The 26,026-nt window shown below is 46.7% G+C and overlaps 1 protein-coding gene across 3 annotated transcripts in view; it reads right to left on the minus strand.

Annotated features, from left to right (window-relative positions):
- Positions 1-3,879: 3,879 nt before the first annotated feature.
- PTAFR (platelet activating factor receptor) overlaps positions 3,880-26,026 on the minus strand; it is a 32,900-nt gene continuing 10,753 nt past the window's right edge. The window contains exons 1-3 of one of the 3 annotated variants that reach the window (XM_066573635.1): positions 15,796-16,068; positions 4,619-5,629; positions 3,880-4,190 (exon numbers count right to left, since the gene is read on the minus strand). In XM_066573635.1, coding sequence (XP_066429732.1) covers positions 4,126-4,190; positions 4,619-5,588 — 1,035 coding nt within the window. In that variant the 5' untranslated portion in view covers positions 5,589-5,629; positions 15,796-16,068 and the 3' untranslated portion in view covers positions 3,880-4,125. Of the gene's footprint in view, positions 5,630-15,795; positions 16,069-26,026 lie in introns of those variants that run through there. The other 2 variants (XM_066573626.1, XM_066573617.1) reach the window with 2 other exon arrangements.

The raw sequence follows: 26,026 nt of genomic DNA on the forward strand, positions 1-26,026 counted from the left end.
ATCCAGACCATGGTCGCATTTATCCATGGATTTTATCATGGATCTTCCAGTGTCTCGGGGACACTCAGTCATATGGGTGGTAGTTGACCGGTTTTCCAAGATGGCACATTTTGTCCCTCTAAAGAAGTTACCGTCGGCTCCCGAACTAGCTTCTATTCTCCTCAAGGAAGTAGTGCGTTTACACAGCATCCCCGATAATGTAGTGTCGGATCGAGGGATGCAGTTTGTTGCCCGGTTTTGGCGTGCTTTTTGTAAGAACATCGGAGTTGGGATGTCGTTTTCCACAGCTTCTCACCCGGAATCCAATGGGCGGACTGGGCGCATGAACCAAGAGCTTATTCAGTACCTCAGGTTATATGTCAGCGATCGTAAGGATCAGTAGGCAGATTTTTTGGCGTTGGCAGAGTTTTTGCCGTAAATAACCATTGTAATTCTGCTTCTGGAACTTCGCTGTTTTTCTGCAATGGTGGCTATCATCCCAGGTGTTCCTTTTCTGTGTCTCCGGCGTCTGAGAATCCGTCGGCAAATGCTATGGTCAAGAGGCTTCAAGAGATTTGGGGTGAGGTACGTCGTAATTTGGAGCATTCTCGGGGGCTCATGCTAAGGAATAATGAGAACAGACACCGTCTCTGATTCTTTTTCGGTTGGCTTATTTATCGTCCAAGAATTTGAAATTAAAGGTTCCCGCATTGAAACTGGCCCCACGATTTGTGGGACCTTTTCCGATCACCAGAATTGTTAATCCTGTGGTTTATGAATTGGCATTAGCGGATTCTTGGAAGATTCATAGTTTTTCATAAATCTCTGTTGAAAAAATACGTCCCTCCTGTGGTGGGAATTAAAAGCAAAGCTTGACTCCATGTACAGGCAGCTGTTTCAAGGTATTTGCCCTTCATCAGTGTACAGTAGGAGTCTGGCTTTGCTAGTGACATGCCTTAGACGGAGCTCAGAAACTCTCTTTTCTCTTTAGTGAGAGCACCTAGACGGCGAGTGAGGAGACTCAATAGACCATTCATGCTTCTCTGGGTAATATGCAATAGGTGGCACTATGGAGGTATTCCATCTCTCTTATTTGCACATTGCCTGTGGAAGAGATGACATCAGAATGCATTAAAGGGAACATCAGCGGGGACAGCCTCATGCTTTGTGTAATGTTTTGCTGGGAACACCTGGTTCCTGGCATTCATGTGGATCTGGCAAGTACTAGCTACCTAAAAATTGTTGCAGAGCAAGTATACCTCTTCTTGGCAGCAGTATTCTTTAGTGGTAGTAGCCATTTTTAGCAGGATAATAGACCCTGCTACATAGTAATAGTCCCCCCTTATAAATTCCCCCATTGTGTCGACCACAAAATGATTCCTCTGTGTCCCACAGAAATAGTGCTTTTCTTTGTGCCCTCGCAAAGTGATAACTGGCTCGTGTGCTTCTACACAATTAAAAATTCCCCTTCTGCCCCCAATAAATGTCCTTTGTGTGCCCCATAGTAATAGTGCCCTTTGTGCCTCCATAATAGTTGTGCCCCCAGGAGTAGTAATGAGCCCCCTTTGTGCCACAATTTTAGTAATGAGTCACTATTGCATCCCAAAGTAGTAGTAACAAGCTCTCATTGTGCCCACAGTAGTAGTATTGAGACCCTGTTGTGCCTCCCAGGAGTAGTAAGGACCAGGATTGATAATGTGCCCCTTAGGCCTCATGTCTATGAGGAAAATCAGGCCCGCTATGGATTCTTCATGTAGAATCCGTAGCGGGTCCCTCCTGCCCCGCGGACATGAGGCCTAAAAATCAGAATAAACTCACCTGCTCCGGACGATGCGGATCTTCCTTCCTTCGCGGCCGGATCTTCTTTCTTTGCTCCGGTGGATGTGCTCGGCACACATGCGCCGGGCACATCCGCCGGGCCAAAGAAAGAAGATCTGGTCGCGAAGAAGGGAAGAACCGCATCGTCCAGAGCAGGTGAGTTTAATTCTGGTACGGGTCTCCCGCGGATCCGGACGGCTTCCATAGGCTTCAATAGAAGCCTGCAGGAGACCCGCACGAAAATTGAGCATGTCCATTTTTTTTCCCCGCGCGCGGATCTGCGCCTGACGGGGAAAAATGACATCGCAGGTATTTAACTACCTGCGGGTGTCCAATGCATCCCTATGGGGCGCGGATCCGCGTGCGGGAGAAACGCTACGGATTTAAAGCCCGTGGACATGAGGCCTTAATGTCCACAGCTAGCCAAACGACCCCTCCAGCAACAGCTGAACCATCATCATTGCACTTCAGCGCACCCACAGGATGCACCAATGCAGCTACGTAGCATAGTGTGGTGAGGTGAGTCTGATCGCAACTGTGACTCCCATAGCTACGCCACTTGCAATAATGTTCATGACAATGAAAACCTGCAAAAAACATTTTAATACATGTGATATCACTCTCCTTCATACATCCTTTTTTCTGTTTTTTCTTTTTGCCTGTAAAAAATGGAAAGCATTTTTACAAGACTTTTTAGTGGAATTACTTTTGGTTTGATACATTTTGTAAAATGTGTTGTCTTTTTTTTTCATGCCCCGTAGAAAAACTATAGGGAAAAACAAGAAAAAAAATGCCATAGGTTGCCTGCAGACAGCCGGGTTGGATCCTGCTGCGAGAATTCTCGCTGAGCGGAGCCAGCCTGTCACTACTGACATTTCTGTGTGGGCCTCTGTGATATGTTTTCACGCGGACAGATCGCAGCTGTGTGCGTGGGATTGCATTTTCTAATGCAATCCTATGGCAGCGGGCATGGGTGGAAATTCTGCAGGAAATCCCGGCGTGGAATTTCCGCCCGTGTGCCGGAGGCCATAAGTAGGGCATGCTGCATTTTCAAAAAAAGTGCTATAGTCCCAAAAACTGCACCAAAAGGTCAGAAAAATGCTACAAAAATGCACTGGTTGTAGGGGGATTCATATGTCGCTATTGCTGTTCATGTATCATCTGGCACAGTAAAAAAGCAGAAGACTAGAAAAAACAGGAAAAAATGTGAAATAAATTCAGTATTTTTTTCCCACAACACTTGTGTGAATCCATCCTTAAACTGTAAGTTTTCCTTCTGTATGATTCTATGGCCATAAATGTAACGATCATTTGACAACATACTACCTTGGTTGGCCACACTTTATTTTTGTGCTCCAATGTAAAAGAACATTTAGCATGAATACAGAACAACGTAATTGTAAGAACACAGCAGGTAAGGCGGCTCTCCGTGTTGCAGCATACACTGTTAAAATAAATCAATAGCTGCTGTTTTGCTGCAAAACTCAGCATGCAGTTACATCTGTCACATCGTTGTGTTGTGATTAGGTGAATGGTATTGCCACCCTCAGCCTATAAAAAGGCTCTCCGAAGCTACTTATGTGTAGTGGCCCATTTTTCCACTTGTTGACCACTAGATGCCTCTGACGCAATCAGAGAGATTTCGCTCAGTTAACAGTTTGAGAGGGGGTGCATTATTAGAATGTAAGAAGATGGTCGTATTGACATATTGTCCACCATCTGGGCTGTTCTGACCATACTGTTAGGAGGTGTTGGGACCAGTGAATGAGTGAGGTCATGTTCACAAGGCGACCAGGCTCAGGACACCCTCAGCAGACCACCAGTAGAGTGGATTGTTTGATTGTCGCACAAGCAGCTCCAACTATTTCGTTGTCTGCGAACCAGAGACAGGTGGCACCAATGTTACATCCCCTTTGTCTGTTGGAACCATTTCCAGCTGCTTGGCTAAAGGACATTTAGTCTCAGGGCACCCATCAGTGTATACTTTTCTGCAATAAATGATCGTGTTGCTCTGATATTGTAATAACTAACTTGTACCAACATTATAATTACACATAGAAAGTTTCATTCGATTCCGACAACTCCTTCTAGGTACTTTAATATTTTTTCAATTATAACGGTATTTTCCAGCATAGAGTAGTCTTGAACATTAAAAAATCAGCCATTATAGAGTTCGTATTCCTCATGTTTAGCTGAGAAAGAACATTTGTAGATTCCTCAAAAGCAAGGAAAGAAACCAGCCTGTATTTTACAATTTCATTAGGTGATTTCTAAATGTACTTCTTGATAAATTATAATGATAGAAAGTGACCAATATCATCACAATCTTCAGGTATCCATAGGCGCTATACTTATTTTCTGGACGTCTTCCATCACTGGGGGCTTATCTCCTCCTGAAGACACAGAAAGATATGGGTGTATGGAAAAATATCCATGGCAAAGCGCAAAGTATCTATATTTAGCAATTCAATGAAAAACAAAGTTGGCATCAGCTAAGATTTACAGTAAACATTGGAAATGTTATGACCTATACTATCAACAAGATGTAGCAAGCACAGTGATTGTTTATAAGTTTTGTTTTCACTTCATTAATTGATCTTGCTTCAAGTTTAATAAAACATATACATTTACCTACTTGTTTGACCACTAGAAAACTCAAATATTGCTACAGGTTTTACTTAAGTCAAATGTCTGTACCAGATTCATCTGAATTCTTTTGCAACTTTTACTAAATCATAGTTATTCTATAGATCAGTCTGCTTGTCTTTGAGAGGAAGAGTACCATCTATGTTTGTTTCAGTGGTATTTCTGGAAAACTTACGAGTTCTTCTCATGCTCTGGATGCGTTCAGATAAGTGCTTCCTGAATTTCTTGGTGAGGAAGCAGTAGATGATAGGGTCAAGCATACAGTTGGCGCTCATGATGCATAGAGTGACTTGATGGGCATCATTCAATGTTTGCCGAAACCCACAGTCTTTCTCATGCCATAATCTCAAGACTGTCAGTGTCCAGGGTCCATGAACAATGTGATGTGGGACAAAGCATATCACAAAAACACCTAGAACAGTGGCAACCATGTACAAAGCACGGCGCTTCATTTCTGCGCTTTTTCTGACTTGTACTGACTGGTTGAATAAAGTCCTAAAAATCACTAAATTGCACACTAATATAAGGAGGAATACAAGAAAAAAGGAAGCAATCAAAACAAAGTTAATGGCAGCCACAGGATCTCTGTTTTCAATATTGTAGCCTTCAAAGCATCGAGTGTAGTTGTGACCTCCAGTGGTCTGAAACTGGTTGGTAGCAGGTACAATAAGAAAGTACAAAGAGCTGGAAAATACAAGTATCCATACACACGTCGAGATACATATTGCTTTAAATCTGGTAGTGGACTGCGCGGTCTCTACCGGTCTTGTAACAGCCTGATATCTGTTGTAACTAATGACTCCAAGAAAGGCGACAGAGCAATATGTGTTAATAAAAAAGAAACATCCTGCTACATTACAGAGAAATTCCGGCATGATCCAATCCCCGCTATGGTTGTAATATACGATCCAGAGAGGCAGTGTCACCAAAAATAGGAGGTCAGCGACTGTTAGATTTATCATAAAGATTTTAATTTCACTCAGCCTCTTGGCTGGATAAACTTTAAAAAAGATCCAGAGTACATAGCTGTTGGCAAGGAATCCAATAACAAAAATAATGCTGTATGATACTGTAAAGAGGGAGTATCTGAATTCTGAATCCACCGTGCATGGGTCCAGTCTACTACTGTTTCCTTGTGGAGACATGCCCACTACATTTAGATTCAAATACTGCTTCAAATGGACTTCTGTGGGAAGAGAAGGAGAAAAGAGGATAAATAAATATTACTTATTAAAGGATTGGTCATTAATACTAATTACGTGGAAAACCCTTTTAACGTATATGCTGATATATAAACAAAACCATTTCTACCTTTTTAGAAGAAAACTGATTCACTTTTTGTTTAAAATCCTATGTCTTATCTATTTGTACAGATTTCTAGTGAAGTGCTACCGTATTAAGGCCTAATGTCCACTTGCATGCACAGATTCCACTGCTGAATCCCGCAGTGGAATCCGTGCATGCCTCCGGCCAATGACAAAAAATACAGTTCCTTTTCCCTCTGAATCCAGCGCAGGTTTCCTCCGCGGCCAGATCTTCTTTCTTCAGCACGGCGGATGTGTCTGGTGACAGCTGCGGGTGTGCCGCGCATCGGACGGCTTCCGTTAACTTCAATGGAAGACATTGATGAGGGATCCACAGGAAAATGGGGCATGCTGCGATTTCTTCACATCCACATGCTTGTAGCTGCTTTGTGGAGACAAATGCATCCCTATGAGCGGCTTGATCTGCAGATCTCCTGCGCGGGTGCCACAAATCAAATCCACCCGTGGACATTGGGCCTAAGAAGATACGAGTTACCTTAGTGATTTCACCACCTGAACAATATTTCCCAACATTTCTGGTGCATCATGATTAAAGTAGATTTACTGTAGACACATATTAATCATAGTGATATCACAAGGAATTGTATCAAATTACTTTATCAGCTCTGCTTGTAACTAACCCAAATAACTATTCAGTACAACAGAGGGATGTTTAAATACTAATGAGTAGAGATGAGCGAGCACCAAAATGCTCGGGTGCTCGTTACTCGGGACGAAATTATCGCGATGCTCGAGGGTTCGTTTCGAATAACGAACCCCATTGAAGTCAATGGGCGACCCGAGCATTTTTGTATTTCGCCGATGCTCGCTAAGGTTTTCATGTGTGAAAATCTGGGCAATTCAAGAAAGTGATGGGAACGACACAGCAACGGATAGGGCAGGCGAGGGGCTACATGTTGGGCTGCATCTCAAGTTCACAGGTCCCACTATTAAGCCACAATACCGGCAAGAGTGGGCCCCCCCCCCTCCCAACAACTTTTACTTCTGAAAAGCCCTCATTAGCAATGGATACCTTAGCTAAGCACCACACTACCTCCAACAAAGCACAATCACTGCCTGCATGACACTCCGCTGCCACTTCTCCTGGGTTACATGCTGACCAACCCCCCCTGCACGACCCTGTGTCCACAGCGCACACCAAATTGTCCCTGCGCAGCCTTCAGCTGCCCTCATGCCACGCCACACTCATGTCCATTTATAAGTGCGTCTGCCACAGGAAAAGCAGGCACACACTGCAGAGGGTTGGCACGGCTAGGCAGCGACCCTCTTTAAAAGGGGCGGGGCGGTAGCCCACAATGCTGTACAGAAGCAATGAGAAATATAATCCTGTGCCACCGCCATCAGGAGCTGCACACGTGGGCATAGCAATGGGGAACCTATGTGCCACACACTATTCATTCTGTCAAGGTGTCTGCATGCCCTAGTCAGACCGCGGTTTTTAATTCATAGACACAGGCAGGTACAACTCCCTATTGTGAAGTCCCTGTGGACCGACAGCATGGGTGGCTCCCTGGAACCCACCGGCGGTACATAAAAATATCCCATTGCATTGCCCAACACAGCTGAGGTAGTAATGTCGTGCTTAATACAGGTGGGCTTCGGCCCACACTGCATGCCCCAGTCAGACTGGGGTTCTTTAGAAGTGGAAACAGATGCATTTATAATTCCCTGTGGACCCACAGCATGGGTGGCTCCCTGGAACCCACCGGCAGTACATAAAAATATCCCATTGCATTGCCCAACACAGCTGAGGTAGTAATGTCGTGCTTAATGCAGGTGGGCTTCGGCCCACACTGCATGCCCCAGTCAGACTGGGGTTCTTTAGAAGTAGAAACAGATGCATTTATAATTCTCTGTGGACCCACAGCATGGGTGGCTCCCTGGAACCCACCGGCGGTACATAAAAATATCCCATTGCATTGCCCAACACAGCTGAGGTAGTAATGTCGTGCTTAATGCAGGTGGGCTTCTGCCCACACTGCATGCCCCAGTCAGACTGGGGTTCTTTAGAAGTGGAAACAGATGCATTTATAATTCCCTGTGGACCCACAGCATGGGTGGGTGCCAGGAAGCCACCGGCGGTACATAAAAATATCCCATTGCATTGCCCAACACAGCTGAGGTAGTAATGTCGTGCTTAATACAGGTGGGCTTCGGCCCACACTGCATGCCCCAGTCAGACTGGGGTTCTTTAGAAGTGTAAACAGATGCATTTATAATTCCCTGTGGACCCACAGCATGGGTGGGTGCCAGGAAGCCACCGGCGGTACATAAAAATATCCCATTGCATTGCCCAACACAGCTGAGGTAGTAATGTCGTGCTTAATGCAGGTGGGCTTCGGCCCACACTGCATGCCCCAGTCTGACTGGGGTTCTTTAGAAGTGGAAACAGATGCATTTATAATTCTCTGTGGACCCACAGCATGGGTGGGTGCCAGGAAGCCACCGGCGGTACATAAAAATATCCCATTGCATTGCCCAACACAGCTGAGGTAGTAATGTTGTGCTTAATGCAGGTGGGCTTCGGCCCACACTGCATGCCCCAGTCTGACTGGGGTTCTTTAGATGTGGTTTCAGATGCATTTATAATTCTCTGTGGATCCACAGCATGGGTGGGTGCCAGGAAGCCACCGGCGGTACATAAAAATATCCCATTGCATTGCCCAACACAGCGGATGTAACGTCAGCTGTAATGCAGGTGGGCTAAAAATTCATTTGATTACACTGTAGGCGAGGGCCCACAAAAATTGCTGTATCAACAGTACTAATGTACATCCAAAAAATTGGCCATGGCCAACCAAGAGGGTAGGTGAAACCCATTAATCGCTTTGGTTAATGTGGCTTAAGTGGTAACTAGGCCTGGAGGCAGCCCAGTTGAACGAAAAATTGGTTCAAGTTAAAGTTTCAACGCTTTTAAGAGCATTAAAACGTATAAAAATTGTTTAGAAAAATTATATGACTGAGCCTTGTGGCCCTAAGAAAAATTGCCCGTTCGGCGTGATTACGTGAGGTTTCAGGAGGAGGAGCAGGAGGAGGAGGAGGAATATTATACACAGATTGATGAAGCAGAAATGTCCCCGTTTTGGATGGTGAGAGAGAACGATGCTTCCATCCGCGGGTGCAGCCTACGTATTGCTTAGGTATCGCTGCTGTCCGCTGGTGGAGAAGAGAAGTCTGGGGAAATCCAGGCTTTGTTCATCTTGATGAGTGTAAGCCTGTCGGCACTGTCGGTTGACAGGTGGGTACGCTTATCCGTGATGATTCCCCCAGCCACACTAAACACACTCTCTGACAAGACGCTAGCCGCAGGACAAGCAAGCACCTCCAGGGCATACAGCGCGAGTTCAGGCCACATGTCCAGCTTTGACACCCAGTAGTTGTAGGGGGCAGAGGCGTCACCGAGGACGGTGCTGCAATCGGCTACGTACTCCCTCACCATCCTTTTACAGTGCTCCTGCCAACTCAGCCTTGACTGGGGACCGGTGACACAGTCTTGATGGGGAGCCATAAAGCTGGCAAAGGCCTTGGAGAATGTTCCCCTGCCTGCGCTGTACATGCTGCCTGATCTCTGCGCCTCCCCTGCTACCTGGCCCTCGGAACTGCGCCTTCTGCCACTAGCGCTGTCGGATGGGAAGTTTACCATCAGTTTGTCCACCAGCGCCCTGTGGTATAGCATCATTCTCGAACCCCTTTCCTCTTCGGGAATGAGAGTGCAAAGGCTCTCCTTATACCGTGGATCGAGCAGTGTGTACACCCAGTAATCCGTAGTGGCCAGAATGCGTGTAACGCGAGGGTCACGAGAAAGGCATCCTAACATGAAGTCAGCCATGTGTGCCAGGGTACCTGTACGCAACACATGGCTGTCTTCACTAGGAAGATCACTTTCAGGATCCTCCTCCTCCTCCTCAGGCCATACACGCTGAAAGGATGACAGGCAAGCAGCATGGGTACCGTCAGCAGTGGGCCAAGCTGTCTCTTCCCCCTCCTCCTCATCCTCCTCATGCTCCTCCTCCTCCTCCTGAACGCGCTGAGATATAGACAGGAGGGTGCTCTGACTATCCAGCGACATACTGTCTTCCCCCGGCTCTGTTTCCGAGCGCAAAGCGTCTGCCTTTATGCTTTGCAGGGAACTTCTCAAGATGCATAGCAGAGGAATGGTGACGCTAATGATTGCAGCATCGCCGCTCACCATCTGGGTAGACTCCTCAAACTTTCCAAGGACCTGGCAGATGTCTGCCAACCAGGCCCACTCTTCTGTAAAGTTGGAGTTGGTATTCCACTATAGCTCTACGCTGCTCATAGAGTCTGGCCAACATGTGGAGCGTAGAGTTCCACTGTGTGGGCACGTCGCACAGCAGTCGGTGCACTGGCAGATTAAACCGATGTTGCAGGGTCCGCAGGGTGGCAGCATGCGTGTGTGATTTGCGGAAATGTGCGCAGAGCTGGCGCACCTTTCCGAGCAGGTATGACAAGTGGGGGTAGCTTTTCAGAAAGCGCTGAACCACCAAATTAAACACATGGGCCAGGCATGGCACGTGCGTGAGGCTGCCGAGCTGCAGAGCCGCCACCAGCTTACGGCTGTTGTCACACATGACCATGCCCGGTTGGAGGCTCAGCGGCGCAAGCCAGCGGTCGGTCTGCTCTGTCAGACCCTGCAGCAGTTCGTGGGCCGTGTGCCTCTTCTCTCCTAAGCTGAGTAGTTTCAGCACGGCCTGCTGACGCTTGCCCACCGCTGTGCTGCCACGCCGCGTGACACCGACTGCTGGCGACGTGCTGCTGCTGACACATCTTGATTGCGAGACAGAGGTTGCGTAGGAGGAGGAGGAGAAGGGTGGTTTAGTGGAGGAAGCATACACCCCCGCAGATACCACCACCGAGCTGGGGCACGCAATTCGGGGGGTGGGTAGGATGTGAGCGGTCCCAGGCTCTGACTCTGTCCCAGCCTGCACTAAATTCACCCAATGTGCCGTCAGGGAGATATAGTGGCCCTGCCCGCCTGTGCTTGTCCACGTGTCTGTTGTTAAGTGGACCTTGGCAGTAACCGCGTTGGTGAGGGCGCGTACAATGTTGCGGGAGACGTGGTCGTGCAGGCCTGGGACGGCACATCGGGAAAAGTAGTGGCGACTGGGAACCGAGTAGCGCGGGGCCGCCCCCGCCGCCATCATGCTTTTGAAAGCCTCCGTTTCCACAAGCCTATACGGCAGCATCTCTAGGCTGATCAATTTTGCAATGTGCACGTTTAACGCTTGAGCGTGCGTGTGCGTGGCGTCGTACTTGCGCTTGCGCTCAAACTGTGGCGCTAGCGACGTCTGGACGCTACGCTGAGAGACATTGCTGGATGGGGCCGAGGACAGCGGAGGTGAGGGTGTGGGTGCAGGCCAGGAGACGGTAGTGCCTGTGTCCTCAGAGGGGGGTTGGATCTCAGTGGCAGGTTGGGGCACAGGGGGAGAGGCAGCGGTGCAAACCGGAGGCGGTGAACGGGCATCGTCCCACCTTGTGGGGTGCTTGGCCATCATATGCCTGCGCATGCTGTTGGTGGTGCCTCCCCAGCTGATCTTGGCACGACAAAGGTTGCACACCACTGTTCGTCGGTCGTCAGGCGTCTCTGTGAAAAACTGCCACACCGTAGAGCACCTTGACCTCTGCAGGGTGGCATGGCGCGAGGGGCCGCTTTGGGAAACAGTTGGTGGATTATTCGGTCTGGCCCTGCCTCTACCCCTGGCCACCGCACTGGCCTGGCCTGTGCCCACACCCTGACTTGGGCCTCCGCGTCCTCGCCCGCGTCCACATCCTATAGGCCTACCCCTACCCCTCAGCATGGTGTATTACCAGTGATTTGATTTCCCAGGCAGGAAAGAAATTGGCGCAAGCCTGCTGTTAAACGTAGCTGGCTGCGTATGTTTTTTGTTAACGTTCTGCACCCACCACACACGTACCCAGAACGCTGAGGACTGTCAGAGGCAGGCCAAATAGAATGTTTCCCTTTTTTTTGGTAAAGAAAAGGCCCACTGCGTATATTCAATCAATAATATATGTCTTCTGGCCCTGCAAATGTGTCACAGAACTGCAGGGTTGCAGAGTTATTAACTACAGCAGAGCGGTGATTTTTCCCAGGCAGGAAAGAAATTGGCGCCAGCCTGCTGTTAAACGTAGCTGGCTGCGTATGTTTTTTGTTAACGTTCTGCACCCACCACACACGTACCCAGAACGCTGAGGACTGTCAGAGGCAGGCCAAATAGAATGTTTCCCTTTTTTTTGGTAAAGAAAAGGCCCACTGCGTATATTCAATCAATAATATATGTCTTCTGGCCCTGCAAATGTGTCACAGAACTGCAGGGTTGTAGAGTTATTAACTACAGCAGAGCGGTGATTTTTCCCAGGCAGGAAAGAAATTGGCGCAAGCCTGCTGTTAAACGTAGCTGGCTGCGTATGTTTTTTGTTAACGTTCTGCACCCACCACACACGTACCCAGAACGCTGAGGACTGACAGAGGCAGGGCATATAGAATTTTTCCCTTTTTTTTAAAAGAAAAGGCCCACTGACTATTCAATCAGATAAGAAATCTGTTCCACAGAAATGCAGTTATATGAAGTGCAGCAGAGCGGTGATTTTTCCCAGGAAGGCAGGAAATAAATTGGCGCAAGCCTGCTGTTAAACGTAGCTGGCTGCGTATGAATTTTTTACTATCTCCACCCACCACACACGTACACAGAACGCTGAGGACTGACAGAGGCAGGGCACATAGAATTTTTCCCTTTTTTTTTAAAGAAAAGGCCCACTGCGTATATTCAATCAATAATATATGTCTTCTGGCCCTGCCTACACAATTCTGTCCCTGTAGTATTACTGCAGGGCGCAATGCTCTGCACAGCCGATTTTGAAAAAAAAAAAATGCAACACTCCTAACAGCAGCCTGCACAGTACTGCACACGGTTAAATGTGGCCCTGAGAAGGACCGTTGGGGTTCTTGAAGCCTACACTCACTCCTAACACTCTCCCTGCCTAACCACCACTTCTGTCCCTGGACTATTACTGCAGGGCGCAATGCTCTGCAGACAGCCGATTTTGAAAAAAAAAATAATTGTGCAACACTGCTAACAGCACCCTCCACAGTACTGCACACGGATAGATGTGGCCCTGAGAAGGACCGTTGGGGTTCTTGAAGCCTACACTCACTCCTAACACTCTCCCTACAGCAGCACCAGCAGCAGCACTTTCCCTCAGCTAACTCAGTCACAAGGCATCTGAGGCGAGCCGCGGGAGGGGCCGACTTTTATACTCGGGTGACATCTGATCTCCCCAGCCACTCACAGCAGGGGGGTGGTATAGGGCTTGAACGTCACAGGGGGAAGTTGTAATGCCTTCCCTGTCTTTCAATTGGCCAGAAAAGCGCGCTAACGTCTCAGAGAGGAAACTGAAAGTAACCCGTACATCGCGTGGTACTCGTTAAGAGTAACGAGCATCCCGAACACCCTAATATTCGCCCGAGCATCAAGCTCGGACGAGTACGTTCGCTCATCTCTACTAATGAGTAATAAGGTAAGCTGTTGGTGATGATGCTGTACAAAGCAAGGTGGTCTTGTATGTTTGTAGGACAGTGCCAATTTTCAAGAGCCTTCCAGGCCTCTTGTATTGATACCCTATTCTTAGAATAGGTCCTTAATATCAGATCGGCAAGGACAGATGCCCACCATCCCTGTCAATATCTGTTTATAATAGCTTGAACTAGCAAAACTAGGTACACTGTGCAGTGATCTGGAACTGTACTGCAATAATGGGATCGAACTTGCAGTACCATTCCAGGCCACTGCAAAGTGTATGGAGCTGTATTAGTTTTGTCTACTGCTGCACAGAAATGCAGCTGAAGGATGGGAGTGGCAGGTGTCAGACCCTGATCTAGTATTGATAATCTATCCTGAGGATAATTGATCAATACAAAAGAAAGCCTAGAATATCTCTTTAACCCTTAATGTTGTTTTAATATAAATTTTGCAAGATTCAGTGCAAGATTCAATTACATATTACTTTAATTCCATGGCACAGGACAATTATGGCAATACCAAATGTGTAAACCTTTTTTATGGCTTACCACTTTTGCACCATAAAACTTAAAAAGATATCTATTTTGTGCCACCTTATTCTAGGAGCTGTATCTGTTTTTATTTTGACACATTGATTTGTTAGTATAATTGAAAGATATACAACTTTTTGATCACTTTTTATTCCATTCTGTATTAGGGGGATGAACAAAAAAAGCAGCAAATTTAGCATTCCTTTTTATTTTTTTTAGTGTTCATATTGCAGCTGAAACAACATTTTACAGTTTTCATATAGATTATTTCATAGCTTGGATCCTTAAAGGGGTTGTCCCGTGCCGAAACGGGTTTTTTTTTTTTTCAATAGCCCCCCCGTTCGGCGCAAGACAAACCCGATGCAGGGGTTTAAAAAAAAAAACGGATAGTACTTACCCGAATCCCCGCGCTCCGGTGACTTCTTACTTACCTTGCGAAGATGGCCGCCGGGATCTTCACCCTCGGTGGACCGCAGGTCTTCTGTGCGGTCCATTGCCGATTCCAGCCTCCTGATTGGCTGGAATCGGCACACGTGACAGGGCGGAGCTACGAGGAGCAGCTCTCTGGCACGAGCGGCCCCATTCAGAAGGGAGAAGACCGGACTGCGCAAGCGCGTCTAATCGGGCGATTAGACGCTGAAAATTAGACGGCACCATGGAGACGAGGACGCCAGCAACGGAGCAGGTAAGTGAATAACTTCTGTATGGCTCATATTTAATGCACAATGTACATTACAAAGTGCATTAATATGGCCATACAGAAGTGTATACCCCAACTTTGTTTCGCGGGACAACCCCTTTAAGGTCACATTGATAACAATTCTGCACTTTTTTTCTTTTTTATATATAGCTGTAAAGCCTGACGATCATATTATCATGCAGGTACAGCATTCTGCGCCAATTACACCCTGCAGATGACAAACATGTATGACATTTTGTCTTAAAGGGTTTGCCCAGGGTTAGAAAAACATGTCTGCTTTTTTTCCAGACACAGAGCCACCCTTGTCCATGGGCTGTGTATGATCTTGCAGCTCAATTCCCCTTCACTTCAATTGAACGGAGTTTCAATACTAGACACAACTCACAGACAAGGGTGGAGCTGTGTTGGAAGAAAGCAGCCATATTTTTCTAACCCTAGAAACTCCGTCAAGGAATTAAAAACTACATTATTTAATTTTTTTTTTTTAAATATGCCTTTTTATGTAGAAAAGTGAAAGTTTAGGTTTCAAACAAGACTTTCCAACATTGTTAGAATACATTCTTGAAAAAAATGATCTTATCTATTCCTGAGAATATTATTGAAAGGTCTATACAGACTGATATGATCTTGTGGGGGGGGGGGGGTTTATTCCACTTCTGTGCAGCAAACTACAGGCATTCGTTAAATTTAATTCTCCATACTTTGAGGAAAAAAACTCTAGTATAAAATAGAAATAAAGCCACTTCAGACACTGCTGCAGCAAAAGGACACCAGTATTCCTGATTTTGTTTTGCTTTATATTTTGTGTTATTTTCTAGATTGTAAAGTGGAATTCTAATAGAAATTTGTACAGAAGCCATATGACAAAGTATAAAAGCAGATCTATCCCCATATAGGGGGAAGTTCTATTTGTAACAATAGAAGAACTTCTAAATGACATTATATGGAGCAATAAAAGTAACTGTATACATATCTGGACAAACCTAATTTTTTCTCAATATCTCAAATTGTTGTAGGGATAAAAAGCTATAGATGCAATAGTACAATGATTTTAGGAAGCTAAAATTTATATATGGAAGTTCATATATGTTAGCTACACCATGTAAAATTACATATATACGAGGAAAATACCCTATTAATAAACAGTGTATTATGTCATAATTTCTAATACCACAAGAATACATCACATGATCCTATTATTTTCCTGTGATCTCCAGGAAACCAAAATGCAATGATTCCAGTGAGGTTATTATTACCTTATCTGTGGTTGACTTCCAGTTAATCAACCTGTCTTGTTGCGTTTGCTTTTGTCTTCACTGTACTGATATGAGCTGTCTCTTATTTTTTTCTTTGACCGTGTGGCTGTCAGCTGCCTTTAAATAACTGAAATAACAATGTTAAATATATAAGGAAATGGTAGTGGACAGGAAGCGTGCAACCTCTAGTTAAAAAAAAAAAACAGAAGTGAAGGAACCGTATAAGGATTTCATCAACCTGGATTTTCACTAGAGTTTACTGAGAACAAAGATAGCTCACCATGAATAATTTTTGCAAGTAACTGGCCGTGACAAGTGCATGTATGCACTTCTGTATGGCCATTACAAAGCACTTTGTAATATACTGTGTGCTTTGTAAATAAGCTATACAGAAGTTATATACTTACATGTAATGCCACCCCACCCCCCATGCTTACCATTCCGTCATTCCTGGATATGATAAATTATCCAGCCAGTTGTCTTTTCTTGTCATGCAGGTGCAATAGTGCTTGTTGGTTCCTGGGAATGCGCATCTTCGCGCATGGGCAGTTCACTTAGAAGTCTGTGCTGAAGCGGATCCGGACAGTAGCGTCCACTGGCCAACTGTCATCAGCTGAAGGGTAAGTATTACTACTGGGGGCAGTGCAGGGGTGCTGTCACTCGGTATTAGGGTGCCTTTCCACTAGCCTTTTTTTATCGCTGCGTTTTTTTTTTACGCGATTGTCAATGGGACTTTCTAATGTTAAAAACACAACGCAATGCAATTGCGTTGTTGGTGCATTGCGTTGCATTTTTAACATTAGAAAGTCCCATTGACAATCGCGTAAAAAAAAAAAACGCAGCGATAAAAAAAGGCTAGTGGAAAGAAGCCCTTAGTGTATCTTGATGCCACCAGGAAGTTTTGGAGTCAAGCTTGACAGGGAGAAGACGCCCCTCTCTACCTGACTGGCTGCAGGCAACGATCCCCTGCAGGTCCTGGCTGCCCAATATTCTTGTGCTGTTGCTGCTGCTGACGCAGACGGAAGTGTCCCCGCAGCTGCTTTAATTATCCTTTGCCCTCCCCTATCCCTGCTGTTGCTGGTGTGCGTTGCTGCCAGGCCACTGTATTTCTGCAGTATGGGCTCCCTTCTGTCCCGGCCCTCAAGGAAGCTCCCACCCGCTGCTCATGTCACTGTACATGGGCTCCCAGTGGCCGCAGTGTCCTCCTGCATGTAGCTCTTTGGGCAGCCGTGTGTCGCTGAGGGCTCCCTGCTTCCCACGGCGCTGAGCGTTAGGGGGGGGTGTTCGTCCGGCGGCGGGGAAGGCGCTTCACACGCCTGTCTTCCCCCTTGTGCCGACACCCTGCTGCGGTGAAAGATAACAAGTAATTCCTCTTCTGGGGCATCTGCAGGGAAGGCGTTTTCAGCTGTGGGGTGTGCTGCAGCGGGCCCTGCTGTGTGCATCGCAAGGAATGGATCTACTCAGATGATATTTGTGCGTGTGCCTTGCAATGTTATTGGAAAAATGACGTGGCATGCCTGGCTGGAGGGGCGAGGTCGTGGGAAATTCATAGTGCCGGGGCATTCAAGCCTACAGGGCAAATAACCTAACACTGCTGCCAAGCAAGCTTCTAGCCGCGGCCATTGCCTGCGTACAGGCTGCTAGGACCTTCCATACCTGCGCCAATCGGGAGCTAGGGGTGTGAGAGAGGTGTTCCTCCTGTCAAACCCCTACCTTCCAGTGGCGTGAAGATACACTAATACTGTGTCACTCTTACTACTGGGGGCAGTATCGGGGACGGGTGGTGTCACTGTTACTACTGGGGGCAGAGTCGGGGGATGGGTGGTGTCACTATTGCTACTGGGGGTAGTGTCTGGGTTGTGGGTGGTGTCACTTGATACTGGGGCAGTATCAGGGGGGCAACTATTGGGGGTAACTATTACTGCTGGGGCAACTATTGGGGCTAACTATTACTGCTGGGGCAACTATAAAAACAGAAGTGAAAGAACTGAATAAGGATTTCATAAACCTGGATTTTATTAACCTGGAGTTCACTGAGAACAAAGATAGCTCACCATGAATAATTTTTGCAAGTAACTTCTTCCCTTAAAGGGGTTGTCCGGCCGTGACAAGTAAATGTATGCACTTCTGTATGGCCACTACAAAGCACTTTGTAATATACTATGTGCTCTGTAAATAAGCTATACAGAAGTTATATACCTACCTATACAGGTGCCCTTCCCTATGCTTACCATTCCGTCGTCCCTGGATATGATAAATTTTTTAGCCGGTCTTTTTTTCTTGTCATGCACGTGCAATAGCCCTTGTAGGCTCTCGGGAATGCGCGTCTTCACACATACACAGTTCACTTAGAAGCCGATCCTGACAGTAGCACCGACTGACAGACTGTCATCAGCTGAAGGGTAAATGTTACTACTGGGGGCAGTGCGGGGAGTGGGTGGTGTCACTCTTACTACTGGGGGCAGTGTCGGGGGGATGGGTGGTGTCACTCTTACTACTGGAGGCAGTGTCAGGGGGGGTATGACTATGGTTACTGGGGGCAGTGTGTGTGTGTGTGGTGCAGGTGGTGTCACTATTACTACTGGGGGTAGCGTTGGGGAGGAGAGGTGGGTGGTGTCACGTTTGCTACTGGGGGTAGTGTCTGGGATGTGGGTGGTGTCACTATTGCTACTGGGGGCAGTGTCAAGGGGGTGGGTGATGTCACTATTGCAACTGGGGACAGTATTGGGGGGGCAGGTAGTGTCACTATAACTACTGGGGCAGGGGGTGTGTGGTCACTATTACTCCTGTGGGCAATGTCAGGGGGTGGGTAGTGTCACTATTGCTACTGGGGGCAGTGTTAAGGGGGTGTATCACTATTGCTACTGGGGACAGTGTCGGGGAGCAATTATTGGGGGTCCCTATTACTACTGGGGCAATTGGGGGTCCCTACTTCTGCTGGGGTAAATATTGGGGGTTCCTACTAGTGCTGGGGCAGGGGTCCTTACTAGTGCTGGGGCAACTATTGGGGGTCCCTACTAGTGCTGGGGCAACTATTGGGGGTCCCTACTAGTGCTTGGGGAACTGTCGGGGGTACCTACTAGTGCTGGGACACCAGTACTTGGAACAACTTACCCTGATTTCTGTTAGCCACTAACGGTCTTAGTCGGCCGCATTCATCTCCTAACTATACGAACTACAGGAAATGAAGAGTTGTGGCGACGGGTCATACAAAAATAAGGAAGTGTCATAGAACAACAAGCAGAAATAAGCTTGATATATTGAGGTTTGAAAGGATACACTTCAGACCTAGCATCCATAGGTGATATATTGAGGTGATATTCTGTCAAGAAACTAGTCACCTTAATATTGCCACAAAAAGAGGTTTGAGAGAATATACTTCAGACCCAGCATCTAATGGTGATATATTGAGGTGATGGCTGTTTGGAATCAGTCACCTTAGTATCATCATAAAGAGAACGTGAGGTTTGAGAGAATACACTTCAGAACTAGCATCTAAAGGTGATATATCGAGGTGATATTCTGTCGAGGCATCTAATGGTGATATATTAAGGTGATGATTATCCAAAATTAGTCACCTTGTCACAAAAAGAATACACACTACTTGAGCTAACTTTGAGGTGGCAATAAAATAAATGAGTGTGTCAAATACAATGTTAAAGACAATGGGCTATTGACCCTTGAAAAATCAATATCATTGTATTATGACTAACTTGAGATCAAGAACAACCGGGAATACCAGATGTATCTTGAGATAAAAAATAAGAGGTGCCGAAATACGTTTGTGACACTGTTGTATAATATTGAATATAGAACCATCAGGAATAATTGTTGACCCATAGTCACTGACAATAAAAGCCCCACCACCTTTGAATAAACGTTGGTGGCATTAGTCACTGACATCAGACTTCCAACCACTATTGGATCAGAAAAACACTGGGAAGTGTGAAAGTGGTAGATGTATAAGAATTCACTCGAGTCCCATTGATTTTAATTGCTGTGTGTCTTTTTTTTTTTTTAATGGGTCATGCTTGTTTTATTTGCACTTTTGTTGCTTGATACAGAAAGTTACAGTAAAAGTGTGATCAATGCCACAAATGTCACTAATTGATGAGTTCACTGCAGTTCAAGATTGTTCGCAATCTGAGTATTGTGCTCAAGGTATTTTATTCTTCCCTTAAAAAGAAAATGTATATTATATAAAAAGCAGCTTTCCTCCTCTTTGTGTAAACAGAATAGTTCTTTTATCCACCCACTAAAGAGCATGTTTGTAAGCATTGTGTGTGGATTTGTTGAAGGTCATTTAAAAAGAAGAGCACAAAACAGCGTGAAAGAGGTAAACGATGATAGGAAAAAAATGACCGCAGTACAGCTACAGATTTGGACAAGTGGTGCAGATTTTGTTGTGTTTTTAGCCGCGGAATGCGTCCTGCGGAACGCCTTGTGGAATTTTCTGCATTTTTTTTCCAGCAGACCTTAATTGTGGGATTACATCTCTTTTTTTTTTTTTTTGTCGGTATCAAGAAGTCTGGTAATCTTTTTATTGGGTCAAGATTCAAATGTTCAGCACAACAATAAAAGCAGTAAAGACTTTGCCTGGGTCGTACCGAAGAAGTATAGTTGCCAAGCACAGAACAAGGCGGCACAAACTGATAAACAAAGTTAAACTAGCTGAGGTCATGAAATGAAGAATATGGCTACAGAAAACAGAGAGGTGTTGTTGGCCCAGGACCTGCAGTGTAGTGAGGTAAGTTTTTTTTTTTTTTTTTTTATCAAAATGTGTTTATTCAGAATTTTAAACATACAAGTTTGCAAGTGGTTGACATGCATAAAAGGCAGTAACTGTCCCGAAGCCTGGTTGGCAGTACAGTAAAGGGGTGCGATTGTCCGTTGCGGTGGAGACTCCTGTCGCCGCAACAGGAAAATGTAAAATAGCTCCAGACTTCAGGGCTTAACTTCAACAGTTAATTATTATCGAAAACAACAACAGTCTCTTGCAGACTATTAAACCATGTTTGTGACTTGTGTGAAATTAACCTTAAAAGGCATGTGGGAGTCGGATCGTCTAAGAGTGAACCTCGACTCAACGTGGATGTGGTGTGTCATGAGGTGGAAAGGTGGTGTGTGTGAAGGTGTAATGTGGGGGTTAACATCAGTGAGAGTGATTGAATAGAACTTAAGTAAATTGGGGAGAAGGGGGGTGACTGTGTAGTAGAGGAGAGGGGAGGTGGGTGAGGAAGAAGAAGGTAAGGGGGGGGGGAGGGGGGGGGAAGTAGCGTCCCGGGTAGGGCCCTTAGTGGGTTCCCTGTCGTCTATCAAGTGGGTAATACCCCGTGTTCGAGCCATTGCTTGAACTTGTCAGAATTTCGAAACGTCATCCATACCTCCCACACATCGTAGTATTTCAGCCATTTGTCGTCATCTTTGGCTCTCAGCTCTTCCATATATCGGATATCATCTAGGGCAGCTGTCCAGCTCAGGCGTGTCGGCATCGTCCGGGACTTCCAGAGTCGGGGGATCACTGTTCTCATAGCTAGAAGGAAGAATCTCAAGATATCCCTCTTAATGGAGCCTGGCAGGACTGAGAGGAGCGCAATCTCAGAAGAGAGAGTCAGTGAGCTTCTTTTCAGTACATTGTACAGGGCTTGTATCTCTAACCACAGACCTCTAATCCCAGGGCAGGACCACCAAATATGCGTGAGCGTTCCTGTTTCTTTCAGGCATCTCCAGCAGTTGGCTGTGGTGCCATGGTATATTTTGGCTAGTAGTGACGGTGTGCGATACCATCTCATAATGAGCTTATAATTTAGCTCGTGGTGTCTGCCCGAGACTGACATTCTGTGGGTCAGCCTGACGCCCCTAGCCCAGTCCTCGTCGGGCAAGGGTCGCCCTAGTTCTCTCTCCCAGGCTCCACGGCAACCTCTTTCTAAGTCCCGGGCTCCCCGGGCCACCAGCATGTTATAGACCACGGAGATCAGTCCCCTCGACTTACGGGGGTCCGCACATAGCTTCTCAAAAGGAGTAGGCGGGGTAGACAGATCTGAGGCTCTGCTCTGCGTTCTGATAAAGTGGCTTAGCTGCATGTATTGAAACCACGCACCTGCTACGGCTCCCCCCTCCTCCATCAACGAGCTCAGTGGCCTAATTCCTTCCTCTCCTAGTATGTCGTGTATTCTTGGCAGATGGACTCCTAGGTTACTCAGGAGTGCCAGGCCCCCTATCCCAAGAGGGAACTCCGGATTTCCCACAAGAGGGGTCCAGGGACCAGGAGTAGATATCAGCCTGTTATTGCTCGCGAAGTTGTCCCATATTCGTAGAAGTGAGTTCAGAAATGGCGACACTCTGATCCCCCTTCTACCCAGTCCGCCCTTGAGCCAAAAGAGACCCTGAGCTTGGAATGGGGCAGAGCTCTGCTCCATTTCGACCCATAATTTAGTTTGCCCTCTGTGCATGAGGTCCAGGACGGTCTTACCTATTACGGCCCTATGGTAAAGCAACATGTCTGGCAAGCCCAGCCCGCCATTTTCTTTTTTCTGGGTGAGAAGTTTGTAACTCAACCGAGGTCTGGACCCCCCCCATACGAAATATGTCACCGTCTTTCGTATCTTGATAAAGAAACTCCTTGGGAGTTGTATTGGGAGGGTCTGAAAAAGATACAGGAGTTTCGGGAGGAAGATCATCTTGACCGCATTAATTCTGCCGGTCCAGGAAAGTGTTAGTGCGCGCCATTTTTCTGTGTCTTTCATCAGGGAACGGTATATGGGCTCAAAGTTTAAGTCGTATATCTGGTCTGGGTCTGAGGGCAGTTTTGTGCCTAGGTATTTAATGTGGTCTTCCCGCCACGACAGTGAGAATAAGGGTCTCAGTTGAGCTATATCAGAGGACGGCAGTGTTATATTTAAGATCTCGGATTTTTGTAGGTTTATTTTGAAATTACTAACTTTACTGTATTTATCGAATTCTCGTAGGAGGGCGGGTAGGGCTCTGTTGGGGTTCGTTATATAGACCAAAAGGTCGTCCGCAAATGCGGCCACCTTGTGCTCAGTTTGGCCTATATTGTAACCTTGAATTTACGGATTCGATCTGATTGCGTTGGCAAGGGACTCCATTACTAACACGTACAGGGTTGGGGAAAGTGGACACCCCTGGCGCGTGCCGTTTCTGATGTTTATCGGATGGGAGAGTTTCCCGTTTACTCTTATCTGGGCTGTGGGCTTGTTGTATAGGGCCATTATCCAGTTTCTCAGTCTCGCCCCTAGACCTATCTTCTGTAGTGTGGACTCAAGAAATTTCCATTTGACCCGGTCGAATGCCTTTTCGGCGTCCAACGATAGGAGGCATAACGGGCTTTTCGCGTTTCGTGCCCTGCTTATCAGGGATAAAGTTCTGATGGTACTATCTCTTGCCTCTCGGCCCAGGACAAAACCAGTCTGATCTCTATGTACAAGTGTGGGGATAAGTGGTCCTAGGCGGGTGGCTAGTGTTCTTGCGAAGACTTTAGTGTCCACATTCAGTAGGGAAATGGGTCTATAGTTCCCGCAAGATAGGGGGTCTCTCCCTTGCTTTGGTATGACTGTAATGATGGCCTGTAGGGCCTGTTGCGGGAAGGGGCAATTGTCGGAGATGGCGTTAAAGGTCTTACAGAGTATTGGCGCCAGTTGGCTTCCAAACGTCCTATAAAATCGGGGCGTGAAGCCATCTGGGCCGGGGCTCTTTCCTATTTTTAAATTCCGAATCTCCTCCCGCACCTCCTGCTCCGTAAGATCCTGGTCCAGGGCCTCTGCTTTTGTCCCAAGAACCTGTTTGGGAGCATATTCGCTTAGGTAGGATTCTACGTGGTCTAGGGGGTCGCCTTGGGCGGCCTCCGCAGGTTCTGTGATGTTATAGAGTTCTGTGTAGTATTGCCCAAAGCAATCTAATAGGTCTTCAGTTGCATGGACCCTCCCCTTTTGTGGAGAGTCAAGGGCGAATATATAAGAGTGTTGTTCGCGTGGGTTTAGGGCTCTTGCTAGCCATCTGCTGCATTTATTGCCGTACTCATATAGCCCGCCCCTTAATCTGTCCCTCATGCACAGGTGAGCCTGGTCCAATATGGCTAATATCTGCTGACGAATGGAGGCGATCTCTGCGCTTAGTGAGGGGGAGGCTTTAGCTTTGTTCGCCCTTTCTGTATTATCCAATTTTGTGAAGAGATCTTTCAGTTTGCCTGATCTGTCTCTTTTAAGTCTCGCCCCATGGGATATAAAGATTCCCCGTAGTACGCATTTGAGCGCTTCCCATTGTATGGGAGGGGAGGTGGTGTCGACTCGGTGGGTCTCAACAAATGTTTCGATGGTTCTAATTATGTCCTCTCGGCAACAGGCATCGCTTAGGAGGTTGTCATTCAGGCGCCAGGAATTGTAACCCCTCCTGTGCGCCTGTCCCAGTAGGGCTCCGTAAACGGGTGCGTGGTCGGACCATAGGATGTCTCCCATAGAGCTTCTGGGGGACAGGTCCAAGAAGGCATGAGAGATGTACAGGTAGTCTAGTCGCCCGTAGCTATTGTGTGCGGTGGAATGGTGGCTAAAGTCCTTGGCCTTTGGGTGAAGAGTCCTCCAAAGGTCAACGAGTCTGAGGTCTAGCAGGCGTCTCCGCAGTCTACGTAAGGCTACCAGGGGAACCCCGGACTTACCTGATGACGTATCCAGGCCAGGCTCCATCGCTACGTTGAAGTCTCCTCCAAGAACGATGCCGGACCCCTCTGCGAACCGTTCCAGCTTCCCCAGAGTGCTGAGCCCAAAGGTGGTTTGTCCTGTGTTGGGAAAGTAAATATTAGCCATTGTTACCACCCGATGTCCTAGATCTAGTTTAAGAAATAGGAATCTGCCCTCGGGGTCGGTCTCTGATGCTAGTACTTTGTGAGGAAGGTTTTTGTGGATCGCTATCGAAACCCCACCTTTCTTCTTTTCGGGGTGGGGGCTATGGTGCCATGTAGGGTAGAATTTATTAGTGCATTTAGGTATATGGCCATTCTTAAAATGTGTTTCCTGGAGAAATGCGATTAGAATGTGTTTCTTGTGGAAATGCGCCAGGATCTGGCCTCTTTTAGAGGGGTTGTTTAGGCCTCTGGCATTATAAGTGCAGAACGAGAGATCCGTCATGGTGGTTGTTTGGTGTTGGGTGGAGGGGTTCCCAGGGCACCCGAGACGCTACCAGGAGGTTTTGGGGAGAAAATTGGGGGCATAGGGGGAGGGGACAGGGGGGTACGGGGTTGAAGGGAAGGAGGGAGACAGAAAGCAGAGTTTCCGTCGATTGGGACACGGTGTCCCAATCTTGTAAGGTGGGTTTCGGACCTATGGTCAGAATCGGACGGCACCATAGTGGCGTCCACCCGTTGGGGGATGTGACTTAAGGATGCCGGAGCTGCTCCCGGCGTCCCCTTCTGTGCTCATGTGTTTGCTGGGGTTGTCTGTTTTTCTGTGACCTGTGACAAAATGCTAAATGTGTGGCGACTTAGCTGTCGGGGAGGGTATTTGTAGAGTGGGGGGGGGGGGTGAGAGACAGGCTAGTGAGGTGTTAGAAAGCTCGGTGTGTTAAGTAGTGTAAATTAGTGTAAATGGTGTAGTGGCTCAAGCGGGTAAGTAAGTATGAGGCCTGTGCAACAGGATGCTGTGTGTCTTTTGACACATATTGGAAAATATAAGTACGCCTTTTTATTATTTAAAATTAGTAAAAGTTAAGTTTTAGGTTTTGTGGTCCTTTCGGTGATAAGTTTCAAAAAATTTAAAAGGATTTTTCTGCTACGGTGATAATTTGGACTTGGAAAATAGATCCAAATCATTTAATGTAAAGTGCATTGGATTTCCAGAGGACTGTGAATGGAAAAATACAACAGTTTTTTTTGCATAAGATCTGGTTTGTAGCGATATGGTAATTGGGAGGGATACCTTCTCTGAATGTTTTTATGTTGAAAGAGCTGTGTTGAAACCATGACCCATGGGAGTTAACCATGATAGAATAATGATATGGTCATAAGAAATGTACGTGCTGTGGGGTTATAGAGGTATCAAACTTTCTTTCCTCAGTCAGCAAAAATATTTCCTACAATATTCAGCAATATATCAAATGCAACACCTCAAATGTAATTATTGGGCCACACACAAAACCTGCAAAGTAAAGTGCAATATTTGGGTTGCACCACGGGTTCCTTTGAAAGGGAGAGTGGTACAACATCTATCTGACATATCTAACT

Source organism: Eleutherodactylus coqui, chromosome 1, assembly GCF_035609145.1.
Source record: "Eleutherodactylus coqui strain aEleCoq1 chromosome 1, aEleCoq1.hap1, whole genome shotgun sequence".
In the NCBI taxonomy this organism is placed as follows: domain Eukaryota; kingdom Metazoa; phylum Chordata; class Amphibia; order Anura; family Eleutherodactylidae; genus Eleutherodactylus; species Eleutherodactylus coqui.